The sequence below is a fragment of the Phycodurus eques genome, chromosome 15 (genome assembly GCF_024500275.1).
Source record: "Phycodurus eques isolate BA_2022a chromosome 15, UOR_Pequ_1.1, whole genome shotgun sequence".
NCBI lineage: Eukaryota > Metazoa > Chordata > Actinopteri > Syngnathiformes > Syngnathidae > Phycodurus > Phycodurus eques.
Window position 1 is genome coordinate 19,323,505 of NC_084539.1, and position 20,562 is coordinate 19,344,066.

Consider the following 20,562-nt stretch of genomic DNA (forward strand, 5'->3'; position numbering starts at 1 on the left):
GGTGACACATTTAACTGGAAAAAGTGGGATGTGTCAGTCAGATGAAACAGAGTAAGAAATAGATGATTGAAAGGGTGGATTTTTTTTGTTAGTTTTTTAATCATTTGCATAAGTCGGTGAGGTGTGAAGAACTTCCTGTGAGACATAGGGGAGTCAACTTCTCCATCCAAGCTGCGCCACTCTCACAGCTTTCATGCTCACATAAAAATACTCCATGGATTTGTTGTGAATAATTCATCATTTGTGATCAAAATAAATGTTTTCTAATGTGTGATCATGATCAGGAGCATGTTTGGACGTCTGTGTGGGCTCGTCGAACACCGCCAGCTTCTTTTTCTTCTCACTGGTGAGTCACTTGTTCATTTCATGGAGACCACCCGCAAATATTTTTTATGTATTTTAGTTTTAGTGTACATTTAATTATTTTTTTTGTGTCAGCTGGGATTCTGGATCCATGTCTGGCTTCCTCACCGGGACCAGGTGGGGTTTGGAGTGTGTGTGTGTGTGTGTGTGTGTGTGTGTGTATATATATATATATATATATATAAAATGTAGCATCCATCCATTTAATGTTGTATATCTTACATCTACAATGCAGCATAATTTACACCACATTCAATGTGTTCAGACAGCTAATGAAATACATCGGCGTCGCATTTTATACGCCATTAAATGTATTTACATCAGATTTAAGGTATACACCACTATTTTTGTATTTTTGGATGATGTCATGGTGTAGTTTCAGTGAGCTGCAAGTCCGATAACTACCCGACCAAATACAAGCACTGCCAACTCGCCTCGCCAGGTAACCGACAAGTCATCGCCCAAAAAGTCAGAAAGTGAACTGACTGTTATTGTTTTTTTTCTTTGCGTCAGGTGGTGTTGCTGGCTTGGAATGTCTCGGAAAATTCCACTCTCTAAGTCTGAAGACGTGTCAGTGGAGGCGTGGGGCGGCCGAGGAGGAGCAGGCGAACTTCACGCTCGTCGTCCGACAAAGGTAAGTCTTGTAAAACTGTCAAAAAAGAAAACAAAAACCACAACAAACCCCCCAAGCAAAGAAAGACAACAAAAACAACAACGCGGCGAAAAAAACTTTACCATTAGTCACTACCAGCTTTCCCAGTTAACATGGACATTTGACTTCTAAAGCCGTCAATGGCAGTGAATGTGTTAGAACCAACAAAAAACATTAAAATACCCCAAAATACAAAATATCAAAAATCACCCAAAAACACAAAAACTATAGAAAATTTTACCCCCAAACTAAATAATAAAAGATAACAAAAAAAAATTCTACAAAGTAACAAAAACCTATGGAAACAAAAACCAAAAATGGAAAATTACAAAAACAAAAGAAAATCACAAAAAAAAAAAAGAACAACTACACAATACGAAAATAAAGATTGCAAAAATAAAATACCCAAAAAAGAAATCAGCAAAAAATACGACAAACAAAAAAGACAACACAAACAAAACACCAAATAATAGCAAAAAACCCAACTGAAACAAAAACAAAAAACTGAAAATTACAAAACTACAAAATAACAAACCGACAAAAACACAAAAACAACATAAATCAACGTAAATCTAAACCTAAAAAAAACAATGACACTAAGTAACAACACAAACAAAAAAACAAACCACTAACAGAAAACAACAACTACAAAACCAAGAACAAAAAGTCCCCCCAAAAACAACAAAAATACTACAAAATAACAAAAGGCAATGCAACATACAAATTATTAGAAACTACAAAAACAAAACAAAAAATTACAAAAATAACAACTAAAAAGTACAAAAAAACTAAAATAACAAAAGAACAACAAATCAACAAATAAAAGCATAATGTAAAGAAAATTACTACTAAATAACAACAACAAAGTGAAACAAACAACTACAGAAAACTATAAAAAAAATTAAAAAAAATAGAACAACAATTCCAAAAACAATGAGAAAGAAAAACAATCAAAAATGTTGATTGAAAGTTTCGTGGCCTCCATCAGGGACGACAAGTACTGCAGAGTGTACAAGAGCATGAAGGAGCCGTTGACCGACGTGGAAGTGTACAGCATGCGCAACTTGACCGTGGAAGTTCTGGAACAGGTCGGATCCGATTGCTCCAAAGATGTCTTCGCGGCGCTCCCGAGTAGCCTGCGTGAGTTCCACCGACAACTTTCACTTAGAAAAACAACATCACATAAAACCAAATCAATACAACATTATAAAACTGAAAAAACGAAAAACTTCTAAGTAACAACAAAACTATTAAGCAACAACAACATACAACATAAAAAGCAACATAAAATGATACAAACAAAAGCAACAAAAAATAAAAACAACAACATAAAAAAATAAAGAAACATTACAAAAATACAACAGTTAAATGTAGCAACAAAAAAGAAAAAAATAACCAAGAACATCAAAAGCAAAACATTTGCAAATCAAATTGAGAAAGACAACTAGAAACAGCAAAATACAACAAGAAAAAAGAACATACAAACAAATAGAAACAACAAAAGATAACAACAAACCTCCAAAAATAAAAACAACTAAAATAACATGAAACAACGATAAAAGCAAAATGTAAATTTGTTTTTACAAAAACACTATAAACATCCGAAACAACACAAAAAATACTAAACCTAACAACAAAATACAATAATAAAACGACACGAAATAACAACAAAAACAACATTAAAATCACAAAAAGTACTGTGCAACATAAATTAAAAAATGAAAATACATTTTTAAAAAAGCTGGGAAAAAATTACATATAAACCACAAAAGCAACAAATTCTGAACATGTTGAGTTATGCTCATTGTGTATGGGGGTGGGGCAACGTGATGACTGGCCATAAAACACAGTCCTATTTTTTTTTTAAGATGCTCGTTTTGGTGTGCTCCATATTTAATATGTTTTCACGTTTGTTACGTTTCAGTGCGCTGCGGTCCTCCGCTTCACGTCACCTTCAGGCGCCATTCGGGGAGTCACGTCGACGTCTGCGCCCAGTGGAGTCAGGACGACGCTAAGGTCATCGCATCCGTCTGCGTGCGACACAAAGCGGCCACACGCCGCCATCGCCATGACGACGGACGCTGGCAACAGGCAGCTAAAACAGTTCACACACCGACAAGTTGACTTTTTAAGCCTGTTATATTCATTATCAAGAATATTTGACGCTGGTGCACCAATAGTGCGATTTCGCTTTTCTATTCCAACGGAGGTCGCAATTTCGATGTTCAAAGCTCATCGAAACCCGAACCGCAACATGGTTTTCCGATGCTGACGTGGCCATACTGAGATTGCCATATCGATATTTGATGGCGACGTATCGGTACTGACACATTGATATCGATGTTTGGATGGAAGGAAGGGCGGTAGGAAGTAAGGAAGGTATTAAGGATGGTATGAAAGAAAGGAAGGTAGGAAAGGAATTGCCTCGAACAGGTCAACACTCGCACAACTCCAAACCCAAATCCAGGCTCGCAAACCTGAACCAGTCTTGAAACCCTACCACTTGCCTTGAAACCCTATTTTCGAAACCTAACCCGTGCTTGCTACAACTATAGCATAAATGATTGTTTTTTTTAATTGCATAGGTAATTGTTTGAAAATGTTTATTATTATTATTAGTACACCTAAAAATGTTTTTGCTGTTTGCAATGTTTTTTTTTGTCCACGCGGTGTAGTCGTGTTGCCGTGGTGCCGCCGGGTGTCATCTGGCGAGAGTGGAGGGCCCGTCGGCGCTTGAGGTTCAGGTGGCTTGCGAGGTCAGCGACAAGTGCTCTCAGTGTCCGTGGGGTCACGTCTACACGCTGCCGCCGGGTGACGCACCAGCTTATATACGCTACTTGCGCCGTGCGTTATTATCATTATGACGATAACTAATAGTATTACGCTTCAGAGCTGACGAAGCCTCCGCTCAGCCTGCACGTGGTAGAAGACAAGATGGCCGACACAGGAGGACAAAGGAGGATTTCGCTGACGTGGACGGTACTGTATATTTACGTAACAAAGCAAAAATACCATAGACAAAGCAGTAGCATCACAGCATGAGCGCGTATGAATGTTGATAGGCTACCCACCCCCCACCCCCCAAATAAAACAGTCCTAATAAATACAAATGTATATTCATTGATATCAACGATTGTTATATTGTTTTCCAGTTCTCCGAGGCATGCGACGGCTTCCGTGTGTCTGCGGCCAAGGCGTCGGGGGAGCCGCCCCGGGAGGTGCTCAGCGTAGCGCGGCCGCCCATCACGTTGCTGCTGTCCGCCTCCGACTTCGCCGTCAGCGTCCACGCTTTCAACAACGTCAGCGCGTCGCCGGCCGCCAACATCACGCTAACTTCGCCGCGTGGTCAGTCTAATGACACCGGATGGATGCCGTTTTAGGATCGTGTCGGCCATTTCACGATATCACCGCATTCGTATTGTTACCGAGATCGCAATTTGACGGCAGCGTATTGAGAAGGAAATTGGGATATCGCTATCGTGAATGTTACAGAAGACGACGATGAGGCCGATGGCGATGATGATGATCACGCTCGGCTGAGGGTGCGCGTCCACAACCAGACGTCCTTCAGCGTGTTGTGGAAGGACGACCTGGTCAGCAAGTACTTGTGCTTCTCCCTGGAGTGGAGCGCCACCTACGGACCACAGCCACCGTTCGTGTCACATGTGGTGTTCTATGAGGACGCCAACAACTTCTGGACGGTGGTTGACATTCCAGGTGTGATGATCGATGTACTGGACACAAACCATGTACAAGCGGTACCTTGACGTACAAGTCCCGCTACTTACACGTTTCAAGTTAGCTTTCTGAATTCCAGAACCGCTGCAGCCGCACACCAGCTACGACGTCTGGCTGCACGTGCGTGACCAACAGCCGCCGTGCAACCTGGAGCAAGTCAACAACAGTCGGGAGGTCACTTACGCCAGCGCTCGCTTTTACTTCCTGGAAGGATGTGAGTGGCTTTTTCAAATTCATTCAAAAAAATCAATATCGCAATCAGTATCCATCCACCGGTTTCAAATAGGGATGACATTATTTCTGTATCGAGTAGTGACATCGCGAGGTCACGATATGCTGGCGTATGATATCAACGTTGTGATCTTGGAACTGATGAATCGGCATTACATAGCGACGTCGCAGATCCTAGTATCGATACGCGAGCCTCAAATTGCAGCAGTGTGATCTCGGTAATGATACGTCGGCATCAAACAGTGACATCGATATTGATTCGCCACTACCGAACAGTGATATCGTAATCTCGCCGTCAGTGCATCACTGCCACATAGTTGTATCGTCATCTCGTCACGAAATACATTTAAATCACATAAGGATCGCTATCGCCATCTCTGTGGCAACACACCTGCATCGACTGGCGACATCGCAATCGAGGTCACAATACGCTGGCGTATGATATTGATCCCGTGATCTCACATAGCAATCTTAGTATCGATACACCAGCCTCAAAATAGCGGTATCGTGCTCTCGGTAACGATGAGTCAGCATCAATTAACCTTCTGATCTTGGGGTCGATTCACCATCCTTCTAAAGTGACATCACCTTCGCTGTATTGCTACCCGAGCGTCAAATATGGATGTCGGGACCATATTTGATACACCAGCATCAAGTCGTGATGACGCGATGATTTTGATGACCTTGATACTGATATCCCAGCATCCACGAGTGATATTGCCATTGCTGCGCCGGTGTCAAATGGCGACATCGTGATCTCGGCCACGGCACCGGCAACGTCAGAGATGTCATCTCCATATTCATAAACCAGCATGAAATAGAAATCTCTAGATCTCCGTACCAATCGTGACATCGAGATTTCAGTATTGATACACGAGCGTCGAGTAGCGATACTGAAGTTTCGATTCCTTTTTTTTTTTTTAGCTCCGGCAAGCGGTCCCTCCGACGTCAGTACGGCGTCCGTCACGTCGTCCTCCCTGGAACTGAGCTGGTCGTCCATCCGGCAGGAAGACCGGCGCGGGTTCCTGCTGGGCTACGTGATCCACTACGCCGAGGACCGGCAACTGGAGAGAAGTGAGACCCACGGCTTTGTGGGTGGCTGCTAGCGCTGCAAATAGGTGGAAAGTTTCCACTAAATTTCCATGTGAATTTCACATAAGTCATTTCATTGAAATGTATCATATTCAAGCGTAAATATAAGCATTTTGTTCAGTCATAAACAGACATCCATAAAAAAGAATCGATAGTTCTCCTGGCCCACGTGTGAGCGCGTTACAATACAGCGATACCTCGGCGTACGAGTGTCCCAGTTGAGGAGATTTTCAAGTTCGGAGACGTCACTTGGTCCATTTTTTGCTTTGTGTTGCGAGCCAAAATTTGAGTTAGGAAAATTCCGCAGGCTGGAGAGGCAAAAAGCTTGAGAGATAGCAGCAGTCACATAAAAACAAAGAGTAGCGTTCCAAAAAGGAGGGAAATCTTGACTGTTACGCTTTAACAGTAATCACACTCAATGTTTTATTATGTTTTTATACACTACAGTGCTATTTGACATGTAGCTTGTTCTGGGGTGTTTTTTTTTTTCTCGTTCGTTCCCATAGAATATCCTACTTTGAAAATTCCTGGAATTTTGCAAGCGTGGCGGCTGGCTCATGCCACGTTTTTGTTGCAGACGTCAGTGTGGGACCGCGGCTACGCCGTTACATACTGGAGGGTCTCCGCAGTGGGGCGGTGTACCGGATTCAGGTGTCGGGGTTGACACGGGCCGGGCCCGGGGTCCGCAGCGCCGCCAGCCTGGTGGAGACGCGGCGTGAAGGTTCCGTTCCCCTCACGGCACTTGTCACCGTCTCTACCCTCGTCGTGCTGGCTGCCATGTTGGCGTCTCTCCTCTTTAAAAGGTAACCCCCCCCATGTTGCCAAAAGGAGACACAACAAGTCAACTTTGTCTGCTTCCTGTCCCCCAAGCAGGGCCAAAGTGGTCTTTTGGCCAAACATTCCCAACCCTGCAAAGAGCAGATCCATGCAGAAACTCAATGCACCAGCACACCTGGTAAGCGCCTGTTGCCATGGCAATGAGAAGTTGGCCATTTTGGCTCCAAATGGCCACTTAGGCTCTCTTTTTTTTGCCATTCCTTCGCCGTCAAAGAATTGTCCTTAATGAATTCGACCACAATTTTGCAAATGCTGCCCCCGAAGCCAGTTCTACTGCGCAATCTGAAATTTGGTAGGCATGTCTTAATACAAGTAGACTGACAAAAGTCTCAAGTAGCCATAGCCCATGTCTGAAGATACAGGAAGTCTGCCATTTTGGCTCCAATGTAGACATTTCCATCCACAATTTCAAGATGTAACCACTTTGACAATACAGAAAGTCTGCCGTTTTGATTCAAAGCAGCAATTTTAGGGTGGTCATTTCTAGGGGTCCTTCAAAGAGATTTTGTCCAATTGATACCAAATTTGAACGCCGCAAAACTTGACAAGATACAGATACAAATGCAAAACTCAAATAACTGCTGAATAAAAAGCTTCCAGATGTGGAAAAAGTACTCGCACTCTTTACTTCTGAACAATTACTTTGATAAAAGTAGAAGTGCTGATTCAGCGCCTTACTTAAAAATACAATTTAAAAAAAAACTAAAAAATGTTTTTGTGTCAGTTATATACCCGTTTTCATTTGACATAGTAACAAAACAAACTTTGCACACAATAGTTTCCTTCTTTTATTAACTGGCATGGCGCTCATACTAAGAAGGAAAAAAAAAAACTTTTGCTGCAAACTTGCTTCTGACAGGATAATCAGGACTGAATGGACTATAGGTCCTGCATGAGCAAAACGGAAAAAAATACTACATTAGCTAATGATAACTGGGGGGGGAAAAGACCTTACCTGTATGTTATTTTTAGATTAGCTGGAGAGTTTTGGAACGACAGAGTATTGTGGTTTTTAGGTTGGTACAAGAAAAGGCATTTGTCATAAATCTTTTCTGTTGCTAGAAAAATACTTCAATAAGGCCTTAGGCGGCGAATATCTTGCTTCACTGAAGCTGTCACCCTGTTCGAAAATGCTCCCTTGTTGATGTTCCTCTTCCACTGATTTTCCGACAAATAGCGGCATAAATTCTCGATCCATCAATCAAGATCGCCACTATGGTTGACTTGAGCTGTATTTTTGTTACTTCTTTTTGCCATTGTGTCGTCATTCACGGAGTTCGAAAAGGAACAGGCCTATTTGGACTGAGAGTGAGGAGTAGAAAGTACAGATGTTTCCAAACGTTGGGAGTAAAAGTACAATTTTGTCAGGAATATCAATTCTCAAGTAGACACCTGCAAAATCTACTTATTGATGCATTGTTGTGTGGATGCCAGCTCCTCCAAACCGTCGACACGCTCAAGCTGGAAGAATGCAACACGGCGAGTCTGCTCCTCGTGGAGCCCCGAGCGCCGCCGCCTTCCGAGCGCCGTCAATCGGCCCGCGGCCGTTCCGCCGCCGTCGATGAGCAGAGAGCGGCGAACTCCCGCGATCCTCCCATGGCCCCCTCCAGCGGATACACCAGCTTGGACGTCATCCAGCAGATGATGATGATGACGGCTCACGCGGGAGACTACAAGACGCAGTTTAGCGTCGAGCGCGACACTCGCGTACGTTTGATGGACATGGAAAACACGCATTTATCATGATCCAATCGTCCTCCGGTCCTGCAGGGGGCGACGCATGAAGCACAAAAAGACGGCTTGTTTAAAAAGGTGTTTTTTTTTTTTTTTTTTTTTTTACTGAAACGTCACAACAAACAGAAGCTTGTGTACATGAAATAATTTACACTCATGTCAGTGCTCGCTTTTAAAAAATAAAAGAAAACCAATTTGTGGACTTTTGACTGAATACTATTTCATCAGTAAACGCTGCTGGCACTAGACGCTAACCATGCTAATAATAAAACTTCTATGACAACAATATTTTATACAATCGCAGCATAGGCACTTTATGTTTGCGTCACTCACTTGCTTTCACACACACACACACACACACGCACACACACACACATATATATATATATATATATATATATATATAAAATATTTTTTTTTTACATTTCACGGCGTCAGAACAAAACCAGGTGAAAACAGCATCTTACCCCTGTGTCACTTCTGCGTGAAAGGTACGTACATGGGACGGGGGGGTGAAGTCCGGCCAGTTTGCCGGCTTCTGCGCTAGTGTCAGAGGGGGAACAGAGGCTGGACGGAGGCAGTGTTTAAGTGTGAATTTTAACACCAGAAGCCCCTCTCACACTACTTGTCTAAGCAGGCTTTTCAAGTGTCATTGTTCTGCGTCAAAGGTACAGACACTGGACGGAGGATTGCGATAAAGTCAACCTGTCCTGCGTTTGAGTGAATTTTAACACCAGAAGCCCCTTTCACGCTGCTTGTGTCTTTTACAAGCAGTAAAAAAGACAACAAAACAAAAAAAGCTTTTTTTTTTTTTTTTTTTTGTCGCTGTTCTGCATAAAGGTACAGACATGGAACTGGAGTAGAAGTTGACCCGTCATTTTTTTTTTTTTAAGCTTCTGAACGGTCGTAGCACAGATCACACTTTAACACAGCCTTAGGTGTGAAGTTTAACAACGAACCCCCTTTCACACTGCTTGTCAAAGCTAGCTTTTCTCAGTGTCGCTGTCCTGTGTGAAACGTACCGACACAGAATAGCAGTAGAGGTCGACCCATCAATTTGCCAGCTTACAGTAAGTCCTGTCAGAGGCAAGGATGGAGGCTCTGTTTCATTTCAACACCGCAAAGCCCCTTCCACACTGCCTGTCAAAAACGGTTTCTTCATGTGTCACTGTTCTGTTTGAAAGGTACCGCCACGAAAGCGGGGGTGCGGGTGGGCGGGGACATAAAGTCGACCCACCATTTTGCCGGCTTCTGAGCTCATATGAGAAGCATAACAGAGGTGGGATGAATGCTGTGTTTGAGTGTGAATTGTAACCAGAAGCCCCTTTCACACTGCCTATCAAAGAAGTCTTTTTCGTGAGTCAACATGAAAAGGAGGGGTTGAAGGTGACTACCAACCTCCGGAGTAATATCAGAGTGGGGGAGGGAAGCAGATGGCAGAAAGCCAGAACTGGGGTGTGAAGTTTCTTGAGTAGTATCAAGAGGTGGGAGTGTTCAGTTTAACACCCCTTTCATACAGTTTTATCAAAGCCAACTTTTTCCAGTGTCACCGTTCTGCGTGAAAGGTAATGACAGTGGGGAGGTGAATTTGAGCCGCCGATTCGCTAGCGTCCGAGGCCGTGTCAGAGGCTCTGGCCCTCTTCGGATTCTTCGGTCTCCGAAGCTTTATGCCACCTTTCCTTAACCTTTGGGGGAACACGTCATCGGGTCAAGGAGACATGAAAAGGTGCCTCCTCTCGAAGATAGGAAAGGACAGCAGCGTTTCAAATGAATTCGATTCCACTATTCCTAACAGACGTCATCGCGCGACGGCCAGTATTGCTGACGTAAAGTCTCAAGCTTAGGGACTTCACCTGCCAAATATCTGATCAAGAATAAAATAAAACAACTACAATGTCTTTTACCACAAGACGCCAGCACAGAGCAAACAAAAGATTACAATGGTTGATATTTAGGAGTCATTTGTGTTTCCATAATTATATTTGTATAAATAAAGGCTGTACATTTATTTAACTTTTTTTGCAACATATTTGCTGACTAATACAATATATCCATCCATCCATCCATCCATCCATCCATCCCTCCATCCATTTTCTACCGCTTATCCGAGGTCGGGTCGTGGGGGCAGAAGCTTTAGTAGGGACGCCCAGATACTTGAACTCCTCCACTTGGGGCAGGATCTCTCATCCCCGACCCGGAGAGGGCACGCCACCCTTTTCCGACTGAGGACCACGGTCTCAGATTTGGAGGTGCTGATTCTCATCCCAGCCGCTTCACACTCGGCTGCGAACTGCTCCATTGAGAGTTGGAGAGGAGGTCACGGCTTAATGAAGCCAACAGAACCACATCATCTGCAAAAAGCAGAGATGCAATACTGAGGCCACCAAACCGGACCCCCTCTACGCCTCGGCTGCGCCTAGAAATTCTGTCCATAAAAGTTATGAACAGAATCGGTGACAAAGGGCAGCCTTGGCGGAGTCCAACCCTCACCGGAAACGAGTCCGACTTACTGCCGGATATGCGGACCAAACTCTGACACCGGTCGTACAGGGACCGAACAGCCCGTATCAGGGGGTTCGGTACCCCATACTCCCGAAGCACCCCCCACAGGACTCCAAGAGGGACACGGTTCAACGCCTTCTCTAAGTCCACAAAACACATGGAGACTGGTTGGGCAAACTCCCATGCACCCTCGAGGACCCAGCCGAGGGTGTAGAGCTGGTCCACTGTTCCACGGCCAGGACAAAAACCACACTGCTCCTCCTGAATCTGATATTCGACTTCCAGATGGACCCTCCTCTCCAGCACCCCTGAATAGACCTTAGCAGGGAGGCTGAGAAGTGTGATCCCCCTGTAGTTGGAACACACCCTCCGGTCCCCCTTCTTAAAAAGGGGGACCACCACCCCAGTCTGCCAATCCAGAGGCACTGTCCCCGATGCCAAAACGGACCGATAGGACTCCTTCTTCAGCTTGACGGCATCCCTCACCGTTGGTGTCCACCAATGGGTTCGGGGATTGGCGCCACGACAGGCACTGACCACCTTACGGCCACAGCTCCGGTCGATGTCCCCCGCCAAGTCCAATAACAGAACAACGCTCGGGTTATGATCCGGGGGGGGTCCTCCCAATCACACCCTTCCTTTTATGAATAAATCATGAAAAAAAAGTCTCTAGCTTGCTTTCTTTTATTTTTCTGTCTCTAAATTTCATCCATTGCCCATGATTCTGGATTTAATTTTTAAGTTTAAAGTTGTTTTTATTCTGTATGGATATTAATGTTAGGTTTATATTTCACATTTTAAAATGTGAGTTTACATTGTCATTGTTCACTCATCAAACTGTATTGTTGATACGTTTGTTTATATATTTCTATATACTGTTCTATCTTTTCATTTGATTAAAATAACAGTTATTGCATTATTTATTTTGTCTTGTCTTTTGCGTGAAACGCTCGGGCGTCTTCATGTAGTCTGCAATCGCCTCTGGTCTGTTGCTTTCAATATTTTCCGCCGTTAAGGATTGTGGGTAACATATCTCCTGTGCTTTCGCAAAGGTTGCTCAGGAGTAACCTGTGCTAAAGGTGGTTTAAAGGTTGCATCGCGGTATCTTTCCTTAGCGTTTTGTCAAATTCGAACGCCCTATCCTCCAAGTACTTCCGGTTCATCTCGATCGGGTAGGAAAGGAAAGTGAGAATCAGAAGAGGGCCTCCGTGTAAGGAGATAACGGAAACCTGGGACTGGGTTATGAATTTGACCACCTTCCTCTTTCTTACACGCACACACACACACATTTTTTTTCTTTAACAGCTATACAACAAAACAAGGACTAAAACAGCAAACGTGCCCACAAAAACATAAACATAGAAAATAAAGCCTCCTTGTAAACGCCGCGCCTCGAGCAGGAAACGTCAGGTGTTTCCTTCCTTTCACGCCACCAAAACGGGCAAGTGAGGCTCACCGTTAACCGCCAATTTTGGGATCACGTGACCGAGCCGCATGCGACACGTACCGCCATTTCACACGCCCCAGTTGCAGAAATCATCAAAAATTGGACATCGTGGCGCTCACTTGCCCTCCTGGCGGGGGAGCGACAACTCAAAGTCAGTCAGTCGGGAGGTGACGCGATGGCCTGGGGTGGAGTCACACGGACGCGTCGTCGCTGCGCTCCTTGTGGACGCCGTTGTGCTGCGTGAAGAGGGGCGAGCGGGCGTCCTCGGAAGGCGAGGCCTCTCTGCCGTAGTCCCGTCCCACCTGAAACATTCCACACAGCGTCCACGTGAGAGCGCAAGCTGTAGCCCCTTTCACACTGCACATCAAAGCCGGTCTTTTCCACACCATTTTGTGGCATCTTGGGACCAAGGAACTATGTTGACATGAGGGGAGGAGTTTCTACAGACAGACTGAAGCCCTGTGTAGCTGGATAGCAGTGTTTTGGCGCCATCTATAGCCAATTATAAAGCTTTTCAATTCGCTAATCGTGGCAGGGCTCTGTCCGGCTCGGTATTACTGTCTGTGTAAACTCTGCGTGAAAAACGCAAATATGTGCCCGACTTACCTTGGGCGTCTTCTTGCCTTTCGGCCGCGCTTCGTCTTTGCGGCTCCTCTTCCTCGATGAAGAGCGTTCCCGTGCTTCCCGGCTGCGTTCCCGATGCTTCTTAATCCTGAAAATATCGAAAACGGAGCGAGGTTGTCAACGTTTGTGTCCAGTGGTATCTTTTCAAGTTCAGATGTGTGAAAGTCACCTTTTTGGCGAGGGTGACCTGGCCTTCCTGGGAGGACTCCTGGAGCGGCCCAGACTCCGCCGGCGGACCCTGAGGGTAGCACGTTATCGTCAATAATGCCTTCGTTCCGCAGTGTGGCGCTGGCATCCCGGACCCACCTGGAACGGCTCGTGCTCCGCCGCCTGTCTCTGGAGCGAGAGCGCCTCCCGTGGCCACCTCGGGAAGTGCGCTGGTCGTTCCTCGGCCACTTCTGCGGAGGCCTGGGAGAATGAACGTGGTGTTCAGAACATGAAGGAATGCAAGAACGGGTTTTCCGGCATAACAAATTTGGAGGCAGCGCCTCACCTGTGTTTGGAGCGTGAGCGCTTCCTGCGCGAGCCGGAGCGGGACCGCGAACGAGACTGGCGGCGCGTTCTCCCCGATTGAGCCGCGTAGAGTTTCTCCTTCTCGGCTGTGGACGAGCAAAGACGGCGAACGGTCACCCCAACTGAGACGGCACGGGACGTGGGGCGGCGTCATACCTGGCTCGATGGCCGCGGCGATGGTGGACTGCGCCTCCCGCACGCGCTTCATCACGCTCTCCAACTGCTTGGCGGCGGCCTGCGGCGTCATCTCGGGAGGCTTCACGATGGCGTTGTTGGAGTGGTTCACCCTGATGGACATCAAAATGAATTACATCATAAGTCATCTGGAAAATGGCCACCTGCAGCTCAAAAGGTTTTGACATCATGAAAGCTGTAACAATCTGAGCAGCATTATTTGAAATTGAGATTGCAGTTCTATGACGCGACGATTGAAGCGCACTGTATGGGAAACAGTCGGAAGTTTCTCCTAAAACTGTCAAAGAAGAGAATCGTGGCGCTTCGAGAGACTTTCATTCTTATTACAAAGGTATGGGAGGATTTCCTCAATTTTCAAACGGTAAATACTGTTTCTTTTGTAACCATGCAATTCAGATTTCTGAAGAAAAAAAGAATAATAAAAATGAGGGTGACACCCATATTTTTTCAGCTTTTCTGAAATAAGCGAGCATTTTTTTAGGTCGAGGGGCGACAAGATCCCCAAAGCAGGTTTTACTTTGGCGCCATCTGGTGGAATCTTGGTGATGTTGTATTAAATTCATTGATGGTATTTTTTGATCAGAATGGTACCAGCACTGCCTCAATTTTAGCCAGGAAAAAGCCTGTTGTCATCCTCACGTACTTGAGGGGCCGGTCTCCGAACATGACGCCGTTGAAGGTGAGCGCCCGGGCGACGGCGTCCTGCTCAACGAACTCCACGAAGGCGAAGCGCGTCGGCTGCGTCTCGTCGCCCGCCATCCGCACGAACTTTACGTCGCCCACCTGCCTGAAAAACTCCAGCAGCTGTTCCGCCATTGTCGTCTGCACAAGGAAAAGCGGCAAATTACACAAAGTCTGTGTTTTTGCTGCACATAAAATTCGGACGTGGCCGCTGCTGGCCAGGACTCGCCTGAGAGTTCAAGTTGCCCACGTAGACCGTCCTCCTGATCTCGTCCACCTTGGAGGGGTCCACGTTGCCCATGAGGGGGGGCTGCGAGAGGGAGGACGTGGTGGGGTCCAGAACGGCGCCGCCGGTCATGTGACCCACCAGGGGCAGGTTCAACTGTGTGTGGAAAGTGGGTATACAACAATTGAAAATAAAACTAGATGTTAAATAAATGTTTCAAGATATCCCGTGTTTGGGGGAAAAAAATATGTTTCAATACCATATGAATTATAACACTACAGTAGCATAATACTGTATAATAGCAATGAAATACTAAACGATTTGCTTTGTCAGTGATAACAAAAAGCTCAAATATAAACGTCCCCCCTTTTAATACATTTAACCTCTGAGGATATTTAAAACCTCCAGTATATTGAATTGGTTTAAGCATGTTTGAGAACACAAGGGTGAGTATCCCTCCTCTTCCTTCCAATTTCCTCTATGTGGCCCTAAATGGAAAAAGCTTGGACGTGCCTCGTTTAAACATAAAAAAATATAGCGTGAGCGTCATTTACTCATGCTTTTTCACTCTACTGGATTTTCCGTGACATTTGGCGGCGTGCCGTAAGACTTTTCTCAAGCAAAATATGTGGCCCGGCTCAACAAAGGTTGAGAAACGCTGCGCGAGAAGCTTGCGTCCGACTCACGTTCTGTAGCGGGGCCGGCGTAGGGATAGGGAGCAGCCCTCCGCCGGGGAGCAGGCTGTGCACGGGGGCGGCGGGTGCTAAAAGCGACAAGGCTTTGGCCTCTTCCGGAATCTTCCCTGTGGGGCACACACAAACATCAGCTGCTCCAAAAACAGCAAAAACACCCCCACCCCTCCTTCACTCACACACACACACACACACGCACACAATACTGTCTTCTACTATTCTAGCATTGTTTATCTTAGCACTGGCTAAGCTTAGCTAACACAGTCTAGCAGCGTGTTAACACATTTTGGATACGTTGGTCACCTGGACTGGACACATAATGCTCATGAACTCCAAGGGGGTGGTGTGTGTGTGTGTGGGGGGGGGGGGTATGACAACACAACCCCAATGGCAGCGGTGCTAATAGATTTCACAGCAGCAGCAACAACAATAAATTAACAAATTCTTTAAAAAAAAAAGGGACTATATTCTCCAAAAAATAAACCTTTCGTTCTTGGGGGAAAAAAAGGACTTGAATCCTGTAACAACACACGATCACAAAAATAAATGCTTGTTTTATTGGTACGCCAGACACGACTTGTGGTATGCACTTAAAAAAAAAAAAATAAAAAATGATATGACAATTTATTGCTATTTTTTGCAGACCTACAAGCAACGACTAGCGGATTAAAGTCAGACTGGGCGTCTCAAGTAGTAGTTAATATTGTTAAATAAATGAAAGTCCATAGTTTGTCATTTGAGAATGAGTACCCAATGAAGTGGCTGATATATTCTTTTAATTTGTGATGTTTGTCGCACTAGTTAGCCTTGTTAGCTTGGTGATACAAGCCTGACGACAGCATTCCTCGTTCCATTAAAATCAGGCCTGCATCACACATCATCATCATCATCCTCATGACTATCTAATCGAAATAGCAAACATCCACATGAGCTCCAATCAAACATCTGATCGGACTTGAGAAGAGGTCAGAAGATGCTCTCACTCTCTCTCTCTCTCCCTCTCTCTCTCTGTTTCTCTTTCTTTGTCACTACGGCAACGACAAGAGAGCCAAGTGTTAGTCATCCTCGCTCCTAGCATCCCGTCACATCATCATGCCGACTCAACCACAAACAAGGCTGCAGCGGGAGAGAGAGAGATAAGAGGTATATGGGGGTGGGGGGGTTGGACAATAATAATAATAATAATAAGACAGTAGTACCTTGACTTATTTAACCAAACAACATACCTGGTCGTAAGAAAGTTGGCTACCTTAATGCTAACACATAATGTTATACGTTTTGTTGACTATCTAACAAAACTAGCATTGATATTGCTGTAGTCATAAGCCTTTAAACTAATATTTCAACACAAACGGTGCAGCAACACATACACTGTATATACAGAATGTAATGATACTACCACTAGCAGCCTAGTCGTGATGGTCGTCTTGGTTTTTCGTCATCAAATCTACATGTAGTATACGTCCCCCTGGTGGCCAATTCGTGCACACCAGAAGGAGCAGCAACATGCCCACTGAATTATCATGATGCACAAACTATTTAACTCTTTACATTGTATTTCATTATTGTATTACTTTATCTTTTTACATTACAATATTAAAGTGTGCTATTTAAAAGAACCGCAATTTTATGTTTTTTTTTTGGGGGGGGGGACTGGAACGGATTAATGGACTTTCAATCAATTTAATTGGCAAAAATTGACTTCACATATGATTAAATTCAGTTAATTAAACTCATCAGTCAAGGTATCACTGTAAAATAAAAATATAAAAACTCACAACGCTTGAGAGAGCGAGAGAGAGAGAGAGAGAGAGAGAGAGAGAGAGAAAACACCTTTTCTGAGATATAGACAGAAGAGAGTGGACAACACGGGGGGGAAAGTATGAAAAGGGGGGGGGGGGGGGGGAGAGAGACAAGGTGTCCGTCCATCTGGGAAGGCTCCTGGTCACATGATCACTGACGCCTCGTGGCCCCCCCGCCCGTCATCGAGGACGGTAGCGGCCTGGCAAACAATGCCTCAATGACTCAGGCTTAGTAGTGTGGTCGTTTATCTGATATGCACACATAATCAAACAGAAAAAAAAAAAAATCCATATTAATCAAGTCCGTCCAGGCAGCAACATCTGCTTATGTGTTGCTGACGAGGGGGGGGGACAAAAGGGAAGGATTAGGTGAGCGGTGTCCCCCACAAAAACAGGTGATGGCGGACTTTCGGTCAACTGTGCAAATCAATGGGGAAAAAGGTAGCAAAGGGGTGCAAAATATCTGTTAAATTTCCATGGGAAGTAAAGCTGGGATATTTGGAAACATTCAACATTTCAAACTTTCCACGGGAATTAAATGGGAATTGAGAGTAATTTAATAGTACGGTATCATATTCAAGCTTCAATAGAAACGTTTTTTTGTTTCATCATAAGCAGACATCCACGCAAACGAGACAGCTCTCCGTGCCCCAATGAAAGGGCATTATAGTACCTTAGCTGCTTTAATTTAATTTATTTTCATTCAAGTGGCGGTGTACCTAAAGATCTTGTAACGAGGGAAAAAAAATAAAATAAAATTAATTAAAAAAAGACCAAGCGACGACTCATAACTCAAATTTCTAAGGTACCACTGGACTTCCATGAAGTCTGGTTGTTTTAGTCAGGATTATGCCCGAATATCTTTTCCCCCGACGATATCACATTTCCATATCGCGAGTCAACCTACATTTTTGTAAACTCGTGGTTAGTCCATCCATCTATTGTCCATATCACCCGTCTATTTCCAGAAAGTCCCATCCATCCATTTCCCATAGCGCTTATCCTCACTAGGGTCACGGGCGTGCTGGAGTGTATCCCAGCTGACTCCGTGCGAGAGTCGAGGCACACCCCGAACTGGTTGCCAGCCAATGGCAAGGCACATAGAAACAAACAACCATCCACACTCACATTCACACCAACGGGCAATTTAGAGTCTTCAATTAACCTACCATGCATGCGTTTTGAATATGAGAGGAAACCGGAGTACCTGGGAAAAAAACCTAACGCCGGCACGGGGAGAACATGCAAACTCCACATAGGCGAGGCCGGATTTGAACCAGAGTCCTCAGAACTGTGAGGCAGATGTGCTAACCCGTTGTCCGCCGTGCCGACCATAAAGCCCCATCAACTCCAATTGAAAATTTGTAACTTTACGGTCCTGACATGTTTCTGACGACGAATACACTACACCTTGTGTGTGAATGCTGAGAGGAAACAAAAACAATATTTTAAAATCATCTTTATTTCTACAATTCTTAAAAATAAAAATCATGAACAAATTTACACCATCTGAAGCCAAATGTAAGAACTTTTATGAGCTTTTAACCCATTTGTTTCTTTGTTACACCCAAAAAAATCCACAGGTCATATTGACCCGGTGCACATAAAAATGAATAAACCGAACACCATTACTAACTAATAAGTGATTATTTAGTAAAATATTTTGGGGAGTAATATATTTAACCCTCCTGTTAGGTCCGGGTCAAATTGACCCATCTCTGGCTTCCCCTGCTACATATATCCACATGGGAATTTCTTTGCTGAAATGAATTCCCAAATCTAATTTGAAAGTGCAGTATGATATTTTTTCAGTTCGCAATACCTGTGATTTAAAGTTTTGAACGTTTATGTACAATCAGTGTGATGCACACATGTAAATGATCAACTGAAGCAAACTGCATGTTTTTTCTTTTGTTCTTATTGTGTTGGAAAAGGATAATTAAATATTTGATTAAGATTTGTTTTAATGTACAGGTATTTCTTTGCATGACAACAAAAACAACTTTTATGTGTTTGAATTATACTATGATTTTATGGTATGATGAACTGAGATTGCTGCCTTGACCAGAAGTCGTCGTACAATTTGTCTATTAAAACGACGAGGGGAAAAATAGTGACTCTCAGCATCTCACACAAATCGAACGTAAGAGTGACGTACAAGCTACGTAAACATGAACGTAACAGCTACGTGTACGTGTGCGTAACCTGTAATAACCACGTAACTACCACAAATCAATCACAAGAGCGAAGAGTTGAATCGACGGGAAGGTCATTTTCAAGTTACCACAGTCATTAGGAGGGCTTCGACGTTAGCACGCACTCACCTTCGGCACATGGCACCACTATTAGGGCTCTGTCAATAAAAACGGTGTTGGTGAGATGCTGCGCCACACCAACACTGGATGGTTCTCGATACTTGATATAGCACACTTTGGACGAGAAAGACAGGGAGGCGTTGCTGTGGAGGGGCAAATGGGAAAACGGAGGAAAGTACGCATTAAAGATAGATATTTAAAAAAATTATCTGCCGTGACGTCGCTGTACGATAGCTTTGTTATTATATTTTAGCGAGGACCAGGCCCAGGCCGCACATCCGCGGTGTCGCCTGGCCCCGCCGAGCAGCCGCACGTCGCTCTTACTCGGGCGGGTAGAGCCGCAGCTCCTCAATGTCCCCCAGGAAGCCGAAGAGAGTGCGCATCTGCTCGCTGCTCACTGCCGACGACAGATTGGTCACCTGGACGACGGCGGTCCCGGGTATTCCGCTCATCGCGAAAAACGACGTGTTTAAGACCCCAATTGTGTTTATATTCGCCGGAAAATTATTCGTCTTTTTTTTGTAACGTCGGAGGAGGAAGGATTCGCTGGCTTCTTCTGACCAATGCCCCAACAACGTCGAAGGTGCACTACTGCCCCCTGTCGGTGGAGGCCGGCACACTTCCACAGTCCAGAGTCCAAAACGAGACGATAAATAATTACACCTCCTTCACACTTAAAACACACAGTAAATTGTAATTCTATCTGAAAACAAAAATAAAATAAAAATGTATGCATACAATTTTACGCCAACTAAAAAATACTTAGCGCTCCAAGTACCACCAGCATGATCAACATTAAAATATAGTAGCATAGTAGGCTTGTCTTCATCAAATATGAGACAGGTTTCATTCCTAAAATGACTTTTTAATATTATTGTAAGCCACTTTCGAAACGGAAATGTGTTACCAGTGGCCAAG

The 20,562-nt window shown here is 44.6% G+C and overlaps 2 protein-coding genes across 9 annotated transcripts; one reads left to right on the top strand and one right to left on the bottom strand.

Moving 5' to 3' along the window:
* The first annotated feature begins 183 nt into the window (after positions 1 to 183).
* On the top strand, positions 184 to 8,732 carry LOC133413639 (uncharacterized). The gene is made up of 15 exons (XM_061698256.1): positions 184 to 346; positions 439 to 480; positions 740 to 805; positions 877 to 997; positions 2,004 to 2,155; positions 2,940 to 3,106; positions 3,691 to 3,826; positions 3,906 to 3,994; positions 4,168 to 4,360; positions 4,508 to 4,732; positions 4,833 to 4,967; positions 5,909 to 6,085; positions 6,654 to 6,879; positions 6,947 to 7,031; positions 8,348 to 8,732. Exons 1-15 carry the CDS (start codon positions 277 to 279, stop codon positions 8,657 to 8,659), a joined length of 2,196 nt encoding a protein of 731 aa, XP_061554240.1. The 5' UTR covers positions 184 to 276; the 3' UTR covers positions 8,660 to 8,732.
* On the bottom strand, positions 8,586 to 20,189 carry srek1 (splicing regulatory glutamine/lysine-rich protein 1). 8 transcript variants are annotated; one of them, XR_009769900.1, is made up of 13 exons: positions 19,969 to 20,189; positions 19,654 to 19,787; positions 16,511 to 16,555; positions 15,522 to 15,637; positions 14,839 to 14,991; positions 14,572 to 14,750; positions 13,890 to 14,020; positions 13,714 to 13,819; positions 13,527 to 13,628; positions 13,390 to 13,458; positions 13,203 to 13,308; positions 12,716 to 12,898; positions 8,586 to 8,677 (listed from the first exon to the last, which is right to left on the bottom strand). XR_009769900.1 is itself a non-coding variant. In XM_061698252.1 (12 exons), exons 1-12 carry the CDS (start codon positions 20,094 to 20,096, stop codon positions 12,788 to 12,790), a joined length of 1,380 nt encoding a protein of 459 aa, XP_061554236.1. In that variant the 5' UTR covers positions 20,097 to 20,189; the 3' UTR covers positions 11,296 to 12,787. The 8 variants fall into 8 exon arrangements, 4 of the variants coding, with proteins under 4 accessions (XP_061554238.1, XP_061554239.1, XP_061554236.1 ...); XR_009769898.1 differs by having other exon boundaries at positions 8,587 to 8,677; positions 12,657 to 12,898; XR_009769901.1 differs by having other exon boundaries at positions 8,607 to 8,677; positions 12,720 to 12,898.
* Between the last annotated feature and the right edge of the window lie 373 nt (positions 20,190 to 20,562).